Source organism: Glandiceps talaboti, chromosome 8, assembly GCF_964340395.1.
Source record: "Glandiceps talaboti chromosome 8, keGlaTala1.1, whole genome shotgun sequence".
NCBI classification, from domain to species: Eukaryota; Metazoa; Hemichordata; class Enteropneusta; family Spengelidae; genus Glandiceps; species Glandiceps talaboti.
In genome coordinates, this window is record NC_135556.1 from 2,690,001 (window position 1) to 2,712,797 (window position 22,797).

Genomic DNA, 22,797 nt, shown 5'->3' on the forward strand with positions numbered 1-22,797 from the left:
ATTGTTCCGAAGTACCTTACTAGGAAAAGGGGGAACCGGAAACTTCCACTGTGCATTTGTCGATTTTTCTAAGTCTTTCGACACCGTTGAACGGCAGCGACTTTGGTATACGCTTCAAAAAAAGGGCTATAAAGGGTAAAATATTTAAAATGTTACAAGCAATGTACAAAGATGTTAAATCCTGTGTACTTACTAATCAAGGACTTACACATTATTTTGAGTGCCCTATAGGGGTTAGGCAAGGATGCATGCTAAGTCCGTTTCTTTTTTCATTTTTCATCAATGAATTGGCCAATGAGTTGTTGCAAGCGACTGGTCAACGTGGCATTCAACTATGCCCTGACTTGACACAGATATTCTGTCTTTTATTTGCCGATGATGTAACTTTATTGTCCGACACGACAATTGGTCTACAGTGTCAGCTTGATAAGTTCTATTCCTACTGTGAGCGCTGGAAACTTACGGTAAACTTAGACAAATTAAAAGTCGTTGTGTTCAAAGGTGGCGGGCGTCTTTCTAAACATGATAAATGGAAGTTTAAAAACAACCCCGTTGGTGTAGTTTCTTACTATAAGTATTTAGGAATTCTCCTCTCTTGTCGTCTATAGTTGTCCATGGCAACTAAAACGCTAGCACAATAATAAGCTAGAAAAGCTCTATTTTCTGTATTTCGTGTCACAAAGAAAACAGGAATTCTCCCTTTTAAAGCCCTTTTAAAGACTTTTGATACAATGGTTGTTATGCCCATTTTAACTGACGGATCGGAAGTATGAGGATTTCAAAGATACGAAGAGCTTGAGAGAGTTGAGTACTTACCTTGTCGTGCTTTCTTGGGAGTTTCGAGTAACGCACCACATATTGTAGTTTTGGGAGAATGCTGCCGTGTCCCAATATTTCTTTATACAGCTAAACTTTGTATTAAGTATTAAAATTGAGCGAAAATTCTCTATATGCCATCTGCACGGTATCCAAGGAAATGCTACAATATGTTGTATCGTATTGAAGAATCTGGTTTAAGATCTAGAACAACTTGGGTCAGCGATGTCAAAAAACTTTTATAACTTATGTGATCTTCAAAATGTTTGGCCAAGTAGTAACCAATATAAATGAAGTTTTAGATATTTTTGTCGAAAAATTCAAGATATTTCTGTTTGCTGAATGGCACAGCAATATTTGTTCCATGGATAAACTGTATTTGTATTGTAACTACAAACTTTCTTTAGAACCAGAGCCATATATATTTTTGCAGACGCTTGCCCGCTTTAAGTGTTCCTGTCACTACGCCCTCGTTTATTGGCACATAACCCTCCCGAATTCGTTGACTATCTACTACTTTGTACTATGGGCCAATGGCCCTGAACTACAGAATAAAAGACTACAAATATACAGTATTTATCAAACAGTCGATCAAAAAATACCTAGTCATGTGAATATGACATATGGAGGGGTGGGGTGGGTCATAGTATTTTAGAATTAAGTTAGGGGGGGGGGTGTCAGCCCATTTTCGGTTTTCCAGATAGCGGGGTTCAGTGACTTTTCGTCGGCCCGATTGAAAAATCCACCGATTGTGTGTGTATGTGTATGTTATGTCTGTGTCTGTGCCTGTCTATGTCAAAGTTTTCTCAAAAACGTCTGACTCAATTCAAACGAAATTTGGTGCACACATGATTTAGGGTAATGGCTAGAACTATTAAGTTTTGGTAAGGGAGTGTACTTCCAGGGGGTGGGGGCGGAGGATTTTAAGGGGGGGGGGCATCAATATTTCCCAGGAAAAATTTCCACGGTATTTCAGGGGGGCTATGGAAAAACACCACATTCTTTTTTACTAAGCAAAAAACTACTTGCAATCCTGTCACTCAAAGTAACCTGCCTTCGAGAATGTGTAGGAATTGTTTCTTCAGTATCACTATCACTATCACTATTATCAGTTCCAATTTATTTATTGATTGATTTGACAAAATCAATGACAAATTGGAAGAGCCCTGTGGTTGATCTGAACTGGACAATATCTGTAATTTATTATCATTTGAAGTATCGCCAGTCTGAGCAATGATTGCAGTTTCTTTTTCTACTCCAAAAGTGCATTGAAACTACCAGTATTCAACTTTTCAATACTGTAACAGCCTGTCAAGGTATAGCAGTTTATAAGTGAATTTATGAAATTCATTTGAGCATTCATTTCTACAATGAAAAAATGTCCATATTTATACAGGTTTTGTAGACAAGCTGAATCACCGAATACTGAGAGTATAACAAAATACTGTACTCAATACATCAATTAAAAGCTGAAAAAGTCATGAAGTATACCTGCATAGCCCCCTAACACGAAATATATTGATTATGCATGGAGATGGTTTTATCATGATTTACACTGGATACATGGTAATTATAATGCATTTTAAAGGTAGTTGCACATGATAGGGCAAATGTTCAATTTTAGTTTTTAAAAAAAAGTCATCAAAAGTTCAAATATGGATTAAAAATTGAAGTTTTTTCACAAAGGAAGTCATCATGTTTACAATAAAATGTTATGTGACTGAACGCTGTTTGTATTGCATATTACACGCATACATATTACACACACGTGTATGTGTGCATGTGCATGAATGTATGTATCGGGGGCATGAAAAAAAAGGACTCTCGGATGGGGGGGGTCATCAATCTGTTCCCATGATTTCCCAGGCGGGGCATCAAAAATACACCAGGAAAATGGACAATCCTCCGGCCTCCCCCTGTAGTAAAATCTGGGTACTCCCTAAACATTCAATCTGCATAATTAATGGTTTCGGTAATTAGGATGTTTGTTTGTTTATTTGTTTGTAACAGTTCCTGGGCTCCTGCCTGTGACGCGTACGTGTGATTTGCAATGATTTGAGAGAGCGTCGCTAACGATGACGTCAGAAGGCGTCGGCGGTTTCCACGGCCTCGTTTTCGATTCAAAACAACATGGCTGACATAGTTTTGAGTTAAGGTTCGACGTCCGAACTATTGTAAAAAACATCCTGTTCCTATAACCTTTTCTGACAAAGAAAGTGAACATCCTGAAGAAACGTCTTCATCTGCATCATGGCAACGGAGGAGGTAGAATTTCTTCGTGATCAAGGTAGGTTTCGTAGCGTAAACTGTAGACCCTTGTGTCGGCATCACTGTTGTGGACGTTGAAATGGGCGGTTAAATTGAATGTTGATTAACATACAACTATCGCGAAGAGTTGTTTCTTCGTTCACAAATTCCTTCTTAATAGACGTTTATCACTTTCTTGTGTATGCATTCCTCCAGAGTAGACGTGTGCTCATGTAGGCATTCAGTTGGATGCTTTTTAAATCGCATAATCAACTTTTGCTACTCTTGCAGCGGGTCTAGTCCTGTTTACAAGTTGCAGACTTGCGGCGTTGTCCCCAACCTAGTCCTGATTGCATAAAGTAGGATCAAAAGTACGGGACTCGATTCTGACAATACCCAAGAAAGGAGAGGGACGTTGTCAGAATCAAGTCCCGACTTACTCCTGCAAGCAGGCCTACAGCTAGCTCTGCGCTCTGAATGTACAATATACGCCTACGGGGTTTCGACACGTCTTCTCCCATAGGCACTTGAATCAGTCTGTATGATTTTTAAAAAAATGTATAGTGATATATTGAATGACTATACATTTTTTTCAAACATTCTCACAGAAAAAAAAAATATTACAGAAATCAACATACAAACAGATTTGGCCATAGACCCTCCGTGGATGGTCTATGATTTGGGCAATCAGAGACTGTCATTGCATAAGTTTATTTCTTACTGTGGTGCCAATTAATACCTGGCTGGAATGAGTACATAAAGTACTCCCTTACTTGGGGGAATAATTACAATGCATCCCTTTAAAAAAAAGGAAATTCTCCTATTACCTTTCGATTAAATTCCTAGCTACTAAAATAACTACCAAAATTTCTTCAAAAAAAGATAATACCAGAAGCAGGAGAGGGTGGGAGGGGGAAATAAGGTGCTTACTCTTGTACAACACAGAGAGAAAGCTAGTTCTGCATGCCAGCCGGTAGTCTATCAGCTAGCCCTCGGATGTTCTTCCGATAAAATACGACACACAGCCGAACAACGCTATCGAGGATGGAACATCCGAGGTCTAGCGAATGTCATCAGGATATAAATAACTGCCAATCAGAAAACCGTATTAGCGACAAGCACAAACAGAGGACAATAGCTAAATTTTCATGCATATTCATCTTGAGGGGCTTGTATAAATAACCACCAATGCGTTAACTGAAATGTGTGAATGACAATGTCTACACACTCATCAAACTCACAATTACAATAAACCGATAAGCCATAGTAATGACGTAAATGTGTTTGTCAACACTTGCATGCAGATATTCCCCGAGGTCATAGCGCAGGGGTGAACAAATCATTTTGTGAACTGGTGGTCCCGGGACCAGTGCCTTAAAAAATCCAGTGGTCCTGCTGAAAGAATTAATGGTACAAGGTAAAATTTGTGCAGGTCCGTCCAAAAAAATTGCTAGTCCTGGACCCAGGACCAGTGGATTTGTTCACCCTGTAGGTTATTGAATATATTAATGTATATATATATGCATATATGGCCCAACCCACTGCTTATCGTAATCTCAATGGAATTTTCGGTCTGAAAATGACATTCGCTAGACTGTTCGGGCAAGCCCTTTCATGCGAACTTCGTTCGCTTATAGTTATAGTATCGAAAGAAAGCCCGAACATCTAGCAGCAAGACTAGCCAGCCCGGGGAGTAAGGCAACTGCTGTGCTGTTCTCTTGCCAAGTGCTAAGAGCAGACCAGAGCAGGTCATATAAACCCACAAGTGTCAGACAAAATATTAACAGAGATAAACTAGCTTAGTCCCCTTGTCTTTCCCACACTCACCACTCCATTACTTTGGTTGACAAAGTCACAGAAAATCAGTTGAAATTGACTGGATTTAATGTGTATATATTGCGAATTCGACTGTACTTGATTGCATGCAAGGTTGCACTTTGCTGTGTCGATACTACAATCTGACTAATGATTGTCCTCATATTTGCTAGTAATAACAAAATGTGTAATTGTAAAACATGTTGCTTATAACAGGGCGATGGTTGTATTGAGACAGGGTTTGGTGGAGGTCCAATTGTCCAGCTTCCAGAGTATACAGAGCTGGACTATAGTGGATCATGCATGATACGTCGAGGTCACAGTCACTTGTAAGATGATATACTATTCCAGGATATAATGTATGCCAGTATTTTTTGAATATTCGTAAATACCTAATAACGTTATTATTTTGTATTATGATCATCCTGGAATAGAATATTATTAGCTCACAAGTGACTTTGCATACAACATATGATGTACATCTAAAACTATGGCCTAGCTTGGCCTGGTTACAGTCACTTTGTCCCAAAACCAACTTGTCCCACCGTTATCTCATGCCATCTAAAACTCATAAGACCCCAAAACTCATCAAACAATGATATCCAAGTATATAATACTTCCAGACAACTACTCTGGCTCTGACCCTCTTATTTTTAGTGCAACAATAACAAAAGTACAAATGGATGTTTTAGATGATAAATTATAAAACTTTGGATTCTGACATTAAATAAAGAGATGACTGAAAAACGGTTATTTGGTGTGAGCTCCCTGATTAGAGATTAAAAGGACAAAAAGTGTCAAAAATGTAAAACTTGCAAGATTATGTTTGTATTTTGTGCAAAATCTCAGTAGCTACATGTACATGTATTCCTTGCCTCACCTAGCAAGCAATAGATTGTGTATTGTAATCATAGATAAAGGAACAAAAGACAACATTAAAATGATTCATTGTCAACTCTGTGTTAGCTTCTTCAATTGCTACTTTAATTTCAGTGCTAGATTTGTCCTAGTTTGAGCAGTTACTTTAATATACTGCAGTGTTTTTGCTAAGGTTTGGGAACCCCGGTAACAGAAAGGGGGAAAGAGGTAAATCTGGTAGTGCTTCCCATGCAATGTATCATAATTTTGGTGGGGAACCCCGGTAAAATGATGTGGGAACCCCGGTAGATTTTACCTACTTACCGCCCTTAAATAAAACACTGAATTACTTCATATACATGTTACTGTTCTGTCGTCTGTAGTTTTCATTGAATGTGGGCATTTTATGCCAGTGTTTTAATATCAGAAAATAGTTGGCCAATATTTTGGCGTTGACACTTCTAACTTGGCGTAATATTGCTAAATATCATTATCAATGATTTTCACTGGAAAGTATTAATAAGTACAAATAGGTGACTGATTAGTTTTTTTTTGGTGGCGAATGCTGATCAACAATATGCTATTGAAGCAAGTTGTGAATTGGGGTTTACCAGAACAATATATTCATGAGCAATCTCATTCACATGGTAACAACATTTATATGAAGGGACACATTGGGATGAGTTGACCATGGGATGAGTTGATTTGGGATGAAGTGACTGGCATTCACTCAGCCTTGTCCTTAGTCCTGATTGAAGTAAGTAGGTTCAGATTCAGTTCGTTCAGGAGATGCATATCCATGGATAATAAAATCCCTTGGGTCCTGTTTGTAGTGTTGAAATATAAATCAATGTTGTCCCAGAGGTCTTTAGTGTCTTGTGACAAGATCACATACATGTAGTTTGGTAGAGTGTTCTTTTTCTTTTACACTATAAACAGGAAAGTAATATTTGCAGATATCTATAGTTTGCAGATGCCTTTTGTGTTTTTATCTCTGTGTCCTCTATCATTTAAAATGGACCCACAGTTATTAGTTGTCATGGTAACTAATAATTGTTACTCTTTGAGTTAATTTTAATTTTGAGTTTTGATTTGTTTTTAGCAGAACTGAACTGATAACGCTCAGTACAATCTGATTAAAATCTGATGCAGTGTACACTCACTATTTCTTTTTGCTGTTATGTTTACTGTGAGTGTTGTTTGTTCTTTTGTGAGTGCTCGTTACATATATCTGACACAATACCATAGTTTTTTTGTTAGCCACATGAGAGCCTGAGTGAATCACGCAACCAATGAAAACATATATTATTACAGTACTTCAGAACACTCTTCAAAAAAAGCACATAGCGCACACAATGATGTTATTGTTAATTTTTGGGTCGTTTTCTATCTTTCAATTTCACACCTTGAGTGTTATATTGTAAGACAGATTCTGGTTGGCTACTCGTAAGTACAAGATTGTGTTCAGGAAAACATATGGTATTGTGTCAGATGTACATTGTATGTAATGAGTGCTCACAAAAGAACAAACGAAGTAAACATAACAGCCAAAAAGAAATTGCAAGTGTACACTACATCAGATTTTAATCAGATTGGGTTCTGATTCAGTAGTACTATAGGCATGTTACGGTGTCTGTCCATCCATCTGTCTGTGTGTATGTGTGTGTGTACGACATAAACTCAAAAAACGCCAGATCGATTACCTTGGTATTTGGTGAGGACGTTACTTTTGGTGTCTACATGTAGTTGGGAAATTGTTCAAAGCAAAATGATTGCATCACAGGTGTGTGATTTGGGTCAAAAATGTAATTTTTGGTCAAAAAACATAAACTCAAAAACTACTGGGCAGATTAGTCCGAAATGTGGTAGGAATGTGCTGATGGGTGTGTAGATTAGGATTTGTTTATGCATAGACCCCCCACCCACAGGATAAGCATCTGCAGTATTTCCTTTGAACCGTTGTGCATTTGCATACATTAAGTTCAATTAGTCCCCGCCGGACGAAGTCCACACATAGACTTATGGATTGAGTTCCCTGCGTCCGTCCATCCAGAGTCGTTTCTTGGAGATGCCTGGACCAATTGTTTTCAAACTTGGTACATTGGCAACATACTATGGCATACATATGCACGTCAATTTGTTTTTATGATACGATCCAATATGGCCGCCTAGCAGCCATTTTGTTTGCGAATTTTCCATGTCCAAAGCCATAACTCAGACATGCTTGAACAGATCTCATTCAAAGTTGGTATTAGGACAGTGTTCTATCACATACATGTGCATATTCATTGTTGTTGTGATATGATCCAATATGGCTGCCTGGCAGCCATTTTATTTGCGAAATTTTCCATGTCCACAGCCATAACTCAGACATGCTTGAACAGATCTCATTCAAAGTTGGTATTAGCACAGTGTTCTATGCCATACATGTGCATATCCATTTTCATCGTGATACAATCCAATATGACTGCCTGGCAGCCATTTTGTTGGCGCAGTTTTCATGTCCAAAGCCATAACATATGAGGCCAAACAACATTAACCAGGTTTAAAAATGACAACATAAACTGCCAGTTCCTTAAAACCCAATCATAGTGGGGACTATGTCATTTTCAATGACTTGTTAATCCTGTTACCATAAGCGGTAATGAAGACTTCCTGTCTGGGGTGTAAAAATCTCACAATGCCATATAAATCGCACATAAAATCTTGCAAAAGATGAGAAGAGATTATACGTAGTTATGCTAATTTATGTTGATGACCACAACACATCATGGCATGGCATGGTGTCTTCCAGTAAGGATCATGAATTTTCTGGTGTCTTCAATGGCGATTTTTGATTTTTGTCAGCTATGTATACACAAGGAAGGACTCGATAGTTGAACGAGTGGATAACAGCATTCATACTGTCATGGGCCATGTTTATAGGCAACGCGAAGTACTTTCCTCCCTACCAAACAGGTTCCCTTGCCACAATTGCATCATTTGCAGATACGTTATATCATGAAGCCATACAAAATCGTGTAAATGATAAAGTACAATTATGATGAAAGTATGTAATTTTCCGATAAGTAGTAGACAGGCCGATAGTGGCCGAACTTATGCGACAAACGTGAGAAAGACCGGAAGTTTATATACAAATCTACAATTCAACTGTTTTTGCCCTGACTATTGCGTGAAACATTTTTAAATCAATGCCTTCCTCTAGAATTTGAAGAATAAATATACAATTTTGTGAAACACATAATCGATCGAACTGGTATGTCTACGAATTTCGTACATTTCTACAATGCCATGTATTTTTCTGCCATTTTAATAGCCCTCCATAACACATTGGCACATGTACTACACTCAAGAACATAAAAGATTTGAACTTTTCAACTCAAAGAAGACAAAAATGTGTTACAATTCATTCATTGACTAGCAACCAGAAATTTGAAGTCTATTACTCTAGTAATCGTTTTGGAGACGTGTTTTTGACGAAATGTATCATTTTCTGTGAATATATCAACCGCAACAATAGAGGTAAAATGGCAACCACATATTGGATGTTTACGTTTTATTTCAATGTAGTTACGATAACATGCCTCATCCTGATCAATGAAAACAGCCTAAAATATTAAAACGTGATAAAAAGCATCAATAAATGGACTCAAAATTTCAAGAATCATTTCGGACTGAGAGAAATTCGGTAACAACCAAGACAAATGAAACACTGTATTCAAAGCGTACTGCAACAATCGCAAACAATGGACAGCTTACGCAATCAATTCTTCTTTTCATGCCATAGAACAACAAAATACACGACAAGACTATGTATGCATTTACCTAAAATACTATATATCTTGTTGAGGTCTTCAATTAGTTGTAAACTTTGAAATGGTTGGAAAATTTAGTCAAAAACATGTCGGATAGCTAGCAAGTCTCACTGAGTCACAGTGACTGTAAACAACTCGGAAATGCTTATGTAGCTTAATGTATGCAAACAAACAACGTACATTAAACATTTAGAGATCCTTTGATGTTTACCTGCAGTTGTGTATCCTGTGGGTGGAGGGTCGATGGTTTATGATGATCCATTATATAGTAATATGCATATTAGATTGTGTCTTTTATTGGTCAAAAATCTTTAATTCCAAAACTTCTGAGCAGATTGAGCTGAAATTTAATGGGGATGCTTTGGGTGTATATATGAACAAAATATTAATCATATTATGATCTCATCAATGATATGCAAAGTAGGTTTAAAATGTGAATTTTGGTGAAAAAAATACCTCAGAAAGTACTTTGTCAATGAGACTGAAAGTACTGAGATGTTTCTATGTCTAGAATTGTTATTCTGTAGATTTTGTTCAAAACACAATTGGCCATGACCATGCCCTTAGCAACAACGAAATGCCAGTATATTTTGCTAAAATAACATCATTCTTGTAGGCAAGTGAGTAAACATTCACAAAAAATGTATTCAAATATCCCAAATATAAAGCAACCATGACCACACCCATAGCAACAGCCAAACGACGTGAATTGCTTAATGATAACAACAGGGATTAATAGACAAGTGAATAAACATTCAAAAAATGTATGTAAATGTGCCTAGCAACAAGACCACACCCATACACCTATAGCTAGCATGGATCAGCATGTGGATAAACATTTAAAAAAAATTGTACAGCTGTGCTACAATGGCATTGGCACTATTTTGGGGAATTTATTTTTCAATGGGAAGCATGAGATGTGTGTGTGTGTGCGTGTGTGTGTGTGTGTGTGGGGGGGGGGGGGTATTTTGTTTTGCATTTCCCTCCTTCGAGCTCAAAGAAAACACGCCAAACACTATTTTCTCTCATTTTCTTCCAGTTCACAGACTAAATGCAATTTTAGGTCAATATCAAGAAAAGTATCTGCCTATAGAAGTGGGCAAGGTAAGTTTACTGGATTCTTTATGTGAAACAAATCAATGTTTTGCTACGTGTAGGAAACTGGATGGTCTGAGTGAATGTAACTGTACTCTAAATTAAACACACTGAGATTGTAAACCTTTTTATTTTACTCCTACAAGTACAATGTACATAACTTGTGTACATGTATAAGGGCTTTCCTAGGCATATGAGTATGTAAATCATAGATCTCAAGTCACATAACACAAAAAACGTGATACTCTAATTAACCACTAACCAGTGTTAAAAATGTACTTCAATTTGTGTTAAAAGTATCCATCTACATGTAGATGTAACTTCTAAGAATAAAAATCCTGTGAGGATCTGTGTCAGTGGGTGAACATGTGCGTGCATGCATGTGTTCCGTGTTGGCGGAGGGTCTATATTCTAATATAGTAACAATCATTTCAAATCATTTGTGAAGTTTCTCATTGTTTTCCATTTTTAATTTCAGCACAAGTCAGTCTACTCATCTGCTGACCCCAAAGCACCATGGTTGACAAGTAAAAGGTAACTTAAATGAGTTTTCTACCTATTGCTATCACAGCTATGTTTCATAATGTTATCATTTGTCCCCGCCAGACGAAATTCAAAGTTGGTATGAGGAAAATGTTCTATTACATACATATGCATGTCAATTTATGTCTTGATACGATCCAATATGGCCACCAGACGGCCATTTTTTTCCCAGAACCATAACTTGGACATCACATGACTGGACTGATTTCCATCAAACTTGGTACAAAGACAACACACTATGGCATACATATGCATGTCATTTTTTGCCTTGATACAATCCAATATGGCTGCTGCAGGCGGCCACTTTGTTCCCATTTTTACATGTCCAGAGCCATTACTTCAATGTGTCTGAACCAATTCCCTTCAAACTTGGTATAGGGATAAAGATTGTACCATATTCTTCATATGCATGTCAACTTGTGTGATGATACGATCCAATATAACCACTGGCTGAACATGAACAATTTCCATCAAAACTTTACACAAAGACAATGTGCTATGATGTAGATATGTACATGTATGTCAACTTGTGTCACGATATGATCCAACATGACCGCTGGGTGGCCATTCTGTTATAACCGATTCCCTTTAAACTGGATACAAGGATATATATATTGTACTATAATTTTCACATTCATATCAACTTGTGTCACGATACGATTTGACATTGTCCTTATACCAACTTTGAATGCAGAGATCTGTCCAGGCATGTGTGCATAATGACTTTGAACATTTTGTTATGTTTTTTTCCATGTTTGTGACCATTACACTGACATGCATGAACAATTTCCATTAAAACTTTATTTTAAAATTAAGACAATGTACTATGATGTATATATGTATGTCAACTTATGTCATGATATGATCCAACAGGACTGCTAGGCAGAGCTTCTGTTATGTTTTTTTCATGTCTGGAGCCATTCGGCAGACTTGTTTATGTACCAGCTTCTCAGAACTTTGATGTGTTGAGCCTGCGTTTGTTCGGAGACAGCCCACTACCCATTGTTTTACAAGGAGATGCTTACATACTTGCTAATACACTGTTGTCTGACAACTAAAAACAGTGCTAATTACGACTTATTTGTTGGTTTTAGTCCTAACACAAGGTGTGACTCAAAATATTTACAAATTTCATACCTACTTGCCATCAGGATTGCATAACGGAAAGCATGATAAACATATTCAATGCCATAGACATTGTGAAGTACACATCTATTTGTTTTCCAAGAACCGTTAAAAGAGTGTAAAACACCAATATCCCTTTAGATAAAGTGGTGATATTATTTCCGATCATCAGTTTTGTGTTAAATTTTACTCTGAAAACATTTTTAGTTTGTAGTTTGACATCGTACATCATGAAATTTCGAGCGACTAAAAAACATGTCTTTTCCAATATGGCAGCTAATGACATCATTAAGTATCGTGAGTTCACAGCAAGTCTCACATTTCACGAGATTTAGGACAGGCGCAATATACACAACCCATATACATAGAAATTTACCCATACATGTAGGTGGACCAATATCTTGTATGAACAATTGTCTTGAGTAAAAAAGATAACTGAACCCTGTACCATTGGTGGTTACACTGGTCAATATATCATGTGTAATGTGGGTATACCATGTATATGACATATATATAGCTGTTACTCCTTGTGTTATCTGGAGAGTATCAGTATATACAGTACTGTACAATGACTGTGTGTATCTACTTTTTCTTATAGTTTGCTATCCCCCCTCATAGCAGAGTATGACAGACAACTAGACACACTCAGGGAGCAAAATAGTTCATATAAGGTGAGTGTCATCTTCTAATTATAGACTAATAGCATAATACGAAAAATAGTTCAGAGATCACGTAATAATTCAGTTTTCGTATAAAATAGATCACGCTTTGTTGTTTGACTTCTCTTCTCGTGGTTCTTGCTTGGATAACAGTCAAATTTCTGAATTTCAACTTTTATCATCACTATTGTTAATGACTGAGTCTATGACCACCCTGGTGCCAATACAAATGTAGCTGATCCTCACTGGAAATTGACACCACCCACTATATTTCTCTTTGAACATTTTTCCTTTATGAATCACACATGCCCTTTCAATAAGTTTTGTACTACTTCCAACTGAATGGAAACTCATCATTTTGTTTTCCTCATACTGCGTAATTCAGTCTGAAGTTTACCCATACTTTTATGTGTCATGCATAATTAGTGCAATGCCATGTGTCAGAACACACCTCAGGTAATGTGACAGCTGTGCTGACAGCTAAGAGCAACCATTTGATTTGAGGATTTGATGCTACAAGATTGAATGATAAACTATCCAGATAACACACAGCAGTCAGTCAAATGTCATTGACCAAATGATGCAAGTCATCTGTCAATCACAATACTTCAGCAGTTCCCTCCAGATACATCACAGATTATAGCTGGTGATCATAGGCATGGCAGGTATAGGGATCTACACTACCATATACATGTACTATATGGCAGCATGGGAAACAGAATTATGGGTTTCCATTCAGTGTTTTGAGGTAGTAAAGAACTTATTGAATGTTCAAAAATAAGAAATATTGTGGATGGTGTCAATAGTCATTCCAGTGACAATGGTAATATTACTCTGAATATTTATTGTCATTCTAAAGAGGATTCATAAATTTATAGAGCTGATTAATATTCATTAATGTGATTTGTTGCCATTACAATCATGTGTCTGTGTCTGTATGCCTTTCTGATGACTGTGGTACACATTGTATTCCTGTATGTATTATTTGTTGCATTAAGTGTATGTGACACATTGAATTCCGCTTGAATGTGGAATGAGTGGGTGATCAAGTTGATGTTATGCATTCACTTGTTACAATGAAATGATATCAGAAATTGTATTCATGAGACAAATACAATTATAACAAGTAAACAATTAATGATCGATAAATAACAACAATGGTTACCATGGTGACATGTACAAAAGTTCATATCCTCTTGTTCATATCAAAGTAATACATTTGTTATGTTTTTTTTTTTCATGCAGAAAGAGTATAGAGAGCAGCAGGCCAAACTGGAACATCTTGTAGCTGACAATAAACGGTAAATTATGATAATTATCAGTCAATGAGTTAATCATGTATTAACCAATTACACAACAGTAACATAACCTCTGTAACTGAATTTTGATAATATATATTTACACTATTTTGAAACATTTAGAGCATCTTGAAAATATTACTGTTTATTATTTATTGATAACTGGGAAAAAACATGCTACATATGTACGTGTCTCACCACAAAACATGCTACATATGTGTCTCATCACAAAACATGCTACATATGTGTCTCATCACAAAACATGCTACATATGTGTCTCACCACAAAACATGCTACATATGTGTCTCATCACAAAACATGCTACATATGTGTCTCACCACAAAACATGCTACATATGTGTCTCACCACAAAACATGCTACATATGTGTCTCACCACAAAACATACTACATATGTGTCTCATCACAAAACATGCTACATATGTGTCTCACTGCAAAACATGCTACATATGTGTCTCACTGCAAAACATGCTACATATGTGTCTCACCACAAAACATGCTACATATGTGTCTCACCACAAAACATGCTACATATGTGTCTCACCACAAAACATACTACATATGTGTCTCACCACAAAACATGCTACATATGTGTCTCACTGCAAAACATGCTACATATGTGTCTCACTGCAAAACATGCTACATATGTGTCTCACCACAAAACATACTACATATGTGTCTCACCACAAAACATGCTACATATGTGTCTCACTGCAAAACATGCTACATATGTGTCTCACCACAAAACATGCTACATATGTGTCTCACTGCAAAACATGCTACATATGTGTCTCACTGCAAAACATGCTACATATGTGTCTCACTGCAAAACATACTACATGTGTCTCACCGCAAAACATACTACATATGTGTCTCACCGCAAAACATGCTACATATGTGTCTCACTGCAAAACATGCTACATATGTGTCTCACTGCAAAACATGCTACATATGTGTCTCACCGCAAAACATGCTTCATATGTGTCTCACTGCAAAACATGCTACATATGTGTCTCACCACAAAACATGCTACATGTGTCTCACCGCAAAACATGCTACATGTGTCTCACCGCAAAACATGCTACATATGTGTCTCACTGCAAAACATGCTACATATGTGTCTCACTGCAAAACATGCTACATATGTGTCTCACTGCAAAACATGCTACATATGTGTCTCACCGCAAAACATGCTACATATGTGTCTCACCGCAAAATATGCTACATATGTGTCTCACCGCAAAACATGCTACATATGTGTCTCACCGCAAAACATGCTACATATGTGTCTCACCGCAAAACATGCTACATATGTGTCTCACTGCAAAACATGCTACATATGTGTCTCACCGCAAAACATGCTACATATGTGTCTCACCGCAAAACGTGCTACATATGTGTCTCACCGCAAAACATGCTACATATGTGTCTCACTGCAAAACATGCTACATATGTGTCTCACCGCAAAACATGCTACATATGTGTCTCACTGCATTGTACAAAACTGGGAAAGTTTAAAAGCAAATAAAGAAAACAATGCCTCAGAGTCACTCAATACTGTGTATTGTACTATAATGTGATTTGTTGATGTGGAGCACAGATAAAGTTAAGTAAATAGTGTGTCTTACATCACACTAAAAACTTATCACATCAAGAGATACATGTATGTTGTAAATAGTTAATGTCTTTATTATTTGTGAACAGATGTCATGATGAGTTAAGGAGAGCTATAGAGAATCAACTAAGAGAAACGCAACCACTCAGTGCTGGTGAAGCTGCTGTCTTAAATGAGGAAGATGTATTGCATAATCTACAGCAACAAGTACAGATGGTTACACAGGTACTTAGCCAGTTCATGACCTAAGTCAACTGAACAGTTATCAGGCCATCAAGTCAATCAGAAAAAAATATCAATTACCTACCGCAGTAAGGCCTAAAAAAATAATTGTTTGGTTCCGGTTACCCAACCCCATCTGGCTTTTCACTGCTGACCTTAAACTTTGTTTTACGTATTTGAGAAGAAATAATAAAATCACAAAAATTATGAAGTCTCCCGAGAAATAGGGGATGCTGAAACTGCCATCAACTTAAAAAGACACTCTAAAACTGTTCTTCCAATCTGTAATGGCTGTATGTCTCATAGGAAGAAATAAATAACACAGAGACCATTTGGAAAACAATGGAAAACCTGAACTAGACACTCACACAGAAAAGAAAGAAAATAAAATAAAATAAAAAATCCAACTACCCCACCTCTTCTAAAATTGAACGTAACCGGAACAACACAATTTTTTTATTAGGCCTAAACAGTAATACTCAATAACAGTCAACAAGAAATACGTAATAGAAGTGTTAAAAATGCCCTTGAAAAGAGATGAGTCTTGATATCTTTCCTGACTTTATCAAGAGTAGAGTAGAGTGGTGACTGACATGGCTTAACAGGTAGAGTGTTCTCTATGTAAGTCATTGATCCAGACATGAATATGGATTTTATGAACATCGAATATTCATGACTCAAGTTGCTTATTTCCTGCAGATAAATAGTCATGAATATACATTGTTAATCTAATAAATATTCATGTCTGCCAAGACCCATGAGGCAAATGACAATAGCAGTAAACATTTTTTTAATAGAGTTTTAATTTCAAATCTGTTTTTCTGGCAACTGAGTGAAATTTATGTTGCATGAAATAATGAAATGACTCATCAGAACCCAAAGTTTATGAAAATACACATACATCCTGGAGTGATATTCTCCTAAAGTTTAATACAAGGATGATTATTGTAGTTATGAATTTGAAACAGTCAGCACAATTAATCAAAGTTTCATCTAAGTTTTTTAGACCCAAACAAAGGGCAGCATCTTTGAGGCCATATGAGTATAGCTGTGTCCATCCATGTAATGTGTACATGAATTTCTTATTTGTTTTAATATAGGAGAAAGATGCAGCCAATGAAATGGTTCAGTCTGCAAACCAGGAATTAGACAGAGTCAGACATGAATTACAGGTAATGTACAGGATATTTTATTAATTAGACCATGGAGGTATAAGGGGAGAAGGAGTCTGCACAGTCATTCATCCTTACATTATATTTGTAATCATGAATAATTAATAAGTTATGTTAGGATCAGGATCGCAGTAAATGAAATACATGACAGGATCGCAGTAAATGAAATACATAACAGGATCGCAGTAAACGAAATACATGACAGGATCGCAGTAAACGAAATACATGACAGGATCGCAGTAAACGAAATACATGACAGGATCGCAGTAAATGAAATACATAACAGGATCGCAGTAAACGAAATACATAACAGGATTGCAGTAAACGAAATACATGACAGGATTGCAGTAAACGAAATACATAACAGGATTGCAGTAAACAAAATACATAACAGGATTGCAGTAAACAAAATACATAACAGGATTGCAGTAAATGAAATACATAACAGGATCGCAGTAAACAAAATACATAACAGGATTGCAGTAAATGAAATACATGACAGGATCGCAGTAAATGAAATACATAACAGGATCGCAGTAAACAAAATACATAACAGGATCGCAGTAAACGAAATACATGACAGGATCGCAGTAAACGAAATACATAACAGGATCGCAGTAAACGAAATACATAACAGGATCGCAGTAAACGAAATACATGACAGGATCGCAGTAAATGAAATACATGACAGGATCGCAGTAAATGAAATACATAACAGGATCGCAGTAAATGAAATACATAACAGGATCGCAGTAAATGAAATACATGACAGGATCGCAGTAAATGAAATACATGACAGGATCGCAGTAAATGAAATACATAACAGGATCGCAGTAAATGAAATACATGACAGGATTGCAGTAAATGAAATACATGACAGGATCGCAGTAAATGAAATACATAACAGGATCGCAGTAAATGAAATACATGACAGGATCGCAGTAAACGAAATACATAACAGGATCGCAGTAAACGAAATACATAACAGGATTGCAGTAAACGAAATACATGACAGGATTGCAGTAAACGAAATACATAACAGGATTGCAGTAAACAAAATACATAACAGGATTGCAGTAAATGAAATACATGACAGGATCGCAGTAAACGAAATACATAACAGGATTGCAGTAAACGAAATACATAACAGGATTGCAGTAAACAAAATACATAACAGGATTGCAGTAAATGAAATACATAACAGGATCGCAGTAAACAAAATACATAACAGGATTGCAGTAAATGAAATACATGACAGGATCGCAGTAAATGAAATACATAACAGGATCGCAGTAAACAAAATACATAACAGGATCGCAGTAAACGAAATACATGACAGGATCGCAGTAAACGAAATACATAACAGGATTGCAGTAAATGAAATACATAACAGGATCGCAGTAAATGAAATACATAACAGGATCGCAGTAAATGAAATACATGACAGGATCGCAGTAAACGAAATACATGAAAGGATCGCAGTAAATGAAATACATAACAGGATTGCAGTAAATGAAATACATAACAGGATCGCAGTAAATGAAATACATAACAGGATCGCAGTAAATGAAATACATGACAGGGTCGCAGTAAATGAAATACATGACAGGATCGCAGTAAATGAAATACATGACAGGATCGCAGTAAACGAAATACATGACAGGATCGCAGTAAACGAAATACATAACAGGATCGCAGTAAACGAAATACATGACAGGATCGCAGTAAACGAAATACATGACAGGATCGCAGTAAATGAAATACATGACAGGATCGCAGTAAACGAAATACATGACAGGATCGCAGTAAACGAAATACATGACAGGATCGCAGTAAACGAAATACATGACAGGATTGTACTCATTTTGAACAACATGTAGAGTTAAAAACCTACGTTAAGCATCTCTAAGATAGTATTTTATCACATACTGCACTCTATTAAAACCATGTAAAAAAACAACAACTTAAACTCGGATGTAAAGATACACACAGATACACAGGTATCCGGCCATAGTGAAAAACGAACAACTCTGTCATTTTGTCTGGTGGCAAGTCAACTTTGATCACAAGAAACTATTTTGGTGAGCGTGTATTTAGTGAACAAAATACATGACAGGATCGTACACAGAGTTAAAAACCTAAGTTAGGCTTCACTAAGGTAGTATTTTATCAACATCCTAAACCATGTCAAAAAACTCAAACTGTGGTAACGATACACACATATCCCGGCCTTAGTGAAAAGACATGACTGTTGGCAAGTCAACTTTGATTGCAAGTAACTAATTTGGTGAGTCACTGAGTGTGCTGTCAGTGAACAAAATACATAACAGGATCATACTCATTTTGAACAACATGTACAGTTAAAAACCTAAGTTAAGTATCACTAAGAAAGTATTTTATCAACATCCTAAATCATGTCAACACCCCAACCCTGAGGTAACGATTGCCACTATACACATAGTTCAGCATGAGTGGAAGAGAAAAAAATGTTGTCACCATTGGAATCGTCGTAGCGCACAGTCAAAATGGTGAAAACCTTATAGCTTGACAACTTACACAACTTGAAAGTATGCATTCTGAACTTTGTTGTCCACAAATTATCTAATTTAGGAGTCATGTTGTTTTATTTTGACGTTAAGAAAATGATGATCTTTCTTGTTTGGAAATTTATAATTTTTGGAGAAACTTGATTAGAAATGTTCTGACTTAGAAGTTTTTGGTAATGGAATGTTCGTCGGAAACAGCTGGTTCTAATACCTTTGACTGTGCATGGGTAGCAACCTTTAGTCTCGTTCATGCATCCCCTTTAGTAGAAGTATCTATCAATGATTTGGGCATGTTCGATGGAAAGTACTGAACAATCTGCAGCGGTTATGACCATGGAGTACAAAGGGTCGTTGAGAACAAGAGATAGACAAAGCCTTGTTAATTGGCTTAACGCTCTGTGCAGACTCCTTCTCCCCTTACACCTCCATGATTAGACATAGTCAGGTTCCCAAGGGTCTAACACAGTCTCACCAGGTTGATAACCACTATGGGTACTCATTGGTCTAACAGTCTCACCAGGTTGATAACCACTATGGGTACTCAGTGGTCCAACAATCTCACCAGGCAGTGTGGGTACTCAGTGGTCTAACAGTCTCACCAGGCAGTGTGGGTACTCAGTGGTCTAACAATCTCACCAGGCAGTGTGGGTACTCAGTGGTCTAACAATCTCACCAGGCAGTGTGGGTACTCAGTGGTCTAACAGTCTCACCAGGCAGTATGGGTACTCATTGGTCTAACAATCTCACCAGGCAGTATGGGTACTCATTGGTCTAACAGTCTCACCAGTTTGATAACCACTATAGGTACTCAGTGGTCTAACAATCTCACCAGGCAGTATGGGTACTCATTGGTCTAACAGTCTCACCAGGTTGATAACCACTATGGGTACTCAGTGGTCTAACAATCTCACCAGGCAGTGTGGGTACTCAGTGGTCTAACAGTCTCACCAGGCAGTATGGGTACTCATTGGTCTAACAGTCTCACCAGGTTGATAACCACTATAGGTACTCAGTGGTCTAACAGTCTCACCAGGTTGATAACCACTATAGGTACTCAGTGGTCTAACAGTCTCACCAGGTTGATAACCACTATGGGTACTCAGTGGTCTAACAGTCTCACCAGGTTGATAACCACTATGGGTACTCAGTGGTCTAACAGTCTCACCAGGTTGATAACCACTATAGGTACTCAGTGGTCTAACAGTCTCTCCAGGTTGATAACCACTATAGGTACTCAGTGGTCTAACAGTCTCACCAGGCAGTGTAGGTACTCAGTGGTCTAACAGTCTCACCAGGTTGATAACCACTATGGGTACTCAGTGGTCTAACAGTCTCACCAGGTTGATAACCACTATGGGTACTCATTGGTCTAACAGTCTCACCAGGTTGATAACCACTATAGGTACTCAGTGGTCTAACAGTCTCACCAGGTTGATAACCACTATGGGTACTCAGTGGTCTAACAATCTCACCAGGCACAGTGTTCTGCCAAGGCCGCGGCCTTGCGACATTGGCCCCCTAAAATTACAAATGACGCAATAATTGTCCCACCTTGCGTCATTTTGGCGCATTCATTGTAGGGCAGACACCTAAGTCCAGGAACAGGCCCTGGCGTCAATACCACAAAAAGTATACTGACTCCGTAAGCGACAGTTTTGTTGACATCAGTGACAACGCACAGTTCTATTGTTAACATGCAAAAAAATGCATTAATATGCAACAAAAAATCAACTTTGATAAACATAATCTTCAATTGAAACATTAGAGGGAGTCGAGTAGATGAGACGCCGTAATGGACGTCTCTCTTCCCATGTTTTGTCTACCGTCACTGTCGCGACCTCTGACCTACTCACTGACGTGTGCGAAACACTGAACTTGCTACGGGAAATCGGAACATCTATCTGCCACATAAGCCTTAGTAAACCAAATTTTATGGGACAGGTTGTGATATTCATTTGTTGATGGGTTAACAAAATGAGTACATGTGTATTTTGATTCCGACAAAGCTGCGTTAGGGGATCGTGTTGCATGATGTTAACAGTGACACGTGAATGTTGGGCACTGAATCAATGAGTGATCACTGGCTGCCACTAGAGACGGCCGGTGCATGTGCGCCCGGTCAGACATGACGAATGAACTTGTTGTGCAAATCAGAAAATAATTACAGTGGTATTACAAAGCATCATGCATCCTAACGTTGACGTTGTTGATAGTTTTAGTTCAAGATTTCAGAGTTTCAAGAACACCTAATGTCAGCTTTCCGTATCAAGTTTACAATATGTAACTAATACTGTCATTTGATATAGCAGGACGAAATCATGTTGTTACACAGCCAGTGATGGTAATTAAAAATAAAAATAAATTATTTTAAAGTTTGTTTGACTGTATTATTTGTAAGTTTTTCGTTCACATTTGGTACTTTTTAAAGTCAGGAGTTTATTTTCTTCAAAATGTTTTTTTTTTTAAAACTTGTCATGAATTTGAAGAGGGAATGATAAACAAGGCAATGTAACAGTTGTAAAAATGAAACAAGTGGTTACAAGATTAAGATTTCTCAAAGTTTTTATTCAATCATATGTTCACTAATTTTGAAGTTGTTCTTTATCCTTGTCTGAGAAAAGGAATCATAAATTTGAGCACTGCTATTCATTGATATTCAGATTAAAATTTGTGACTAGTAGCTGGCTGTTCAATCTTTCTAAACAACATATAATATACTCTGTAGAAATGACTTAAAATTACATAATTTTTATTGCCTTCTTTTTCTAAGGTGTAAATTAGCAGTGTGGGTACTCAGTGGTCTAACAGTCTCACCAGGTTGATAACCACTATAGGTACTCAGTGGTCTAACAGTTTCACCAGGTGGATAACCACTATGGGTACTCAGTGGTCTAACAGTCTCACCAGGTTGATAACCACTATAGGTACTCAGTGGTCTAACAGTCTCACCAGG

The 22,797-nt window shown here is 37.3% G+C and overlaps 1 protein-coding gene across 2 annotated transcripts in view; it reads left to right on the top strand.

The window, feature by feature from the left end:
• Positions 1-2,950: 2,950 nt before the first annotated feature.
• LOC144438652 (sodium channel and clathrin linker 1-like) overlaps positions 2,951-22,797 on the top strand; it is a 76,917-nt gene continuing 57,070 nt past the window's right edge. For both annotated transcript variants that reach the window (XM_078127794.1, XM_078127795.1), the window contains exons 1-7: positions 2,951-3,103; positions 10,591-10,655; positions 11,125-11,180; positions 12,913-12,985; positions 14,219-14,274; positions 15,994-16,129; positions 17,227-17,298. In XM_078127794.1, coding sequence (XP_077983920.1) covers positions 3,067-3,103; positions 10,591-10,655; positions 11,125-11,180; positions 12,913-12,985; positions 14,219-14,274; positions 15,994-16,129; positions 17,227-17,298 — 495 coding nt within the window. In that variant the 5' untranslated portion in view covers positions 2,951-3,066. The remainder of the gene's footprint in view (positions 3,104-10,590; positions 10,656-11,124; positions 11,181-12,912; positions 12,986-14,218; positions 14,275-15,993; positions 16,130-17,226; positions 17,299-22,797) is intronic.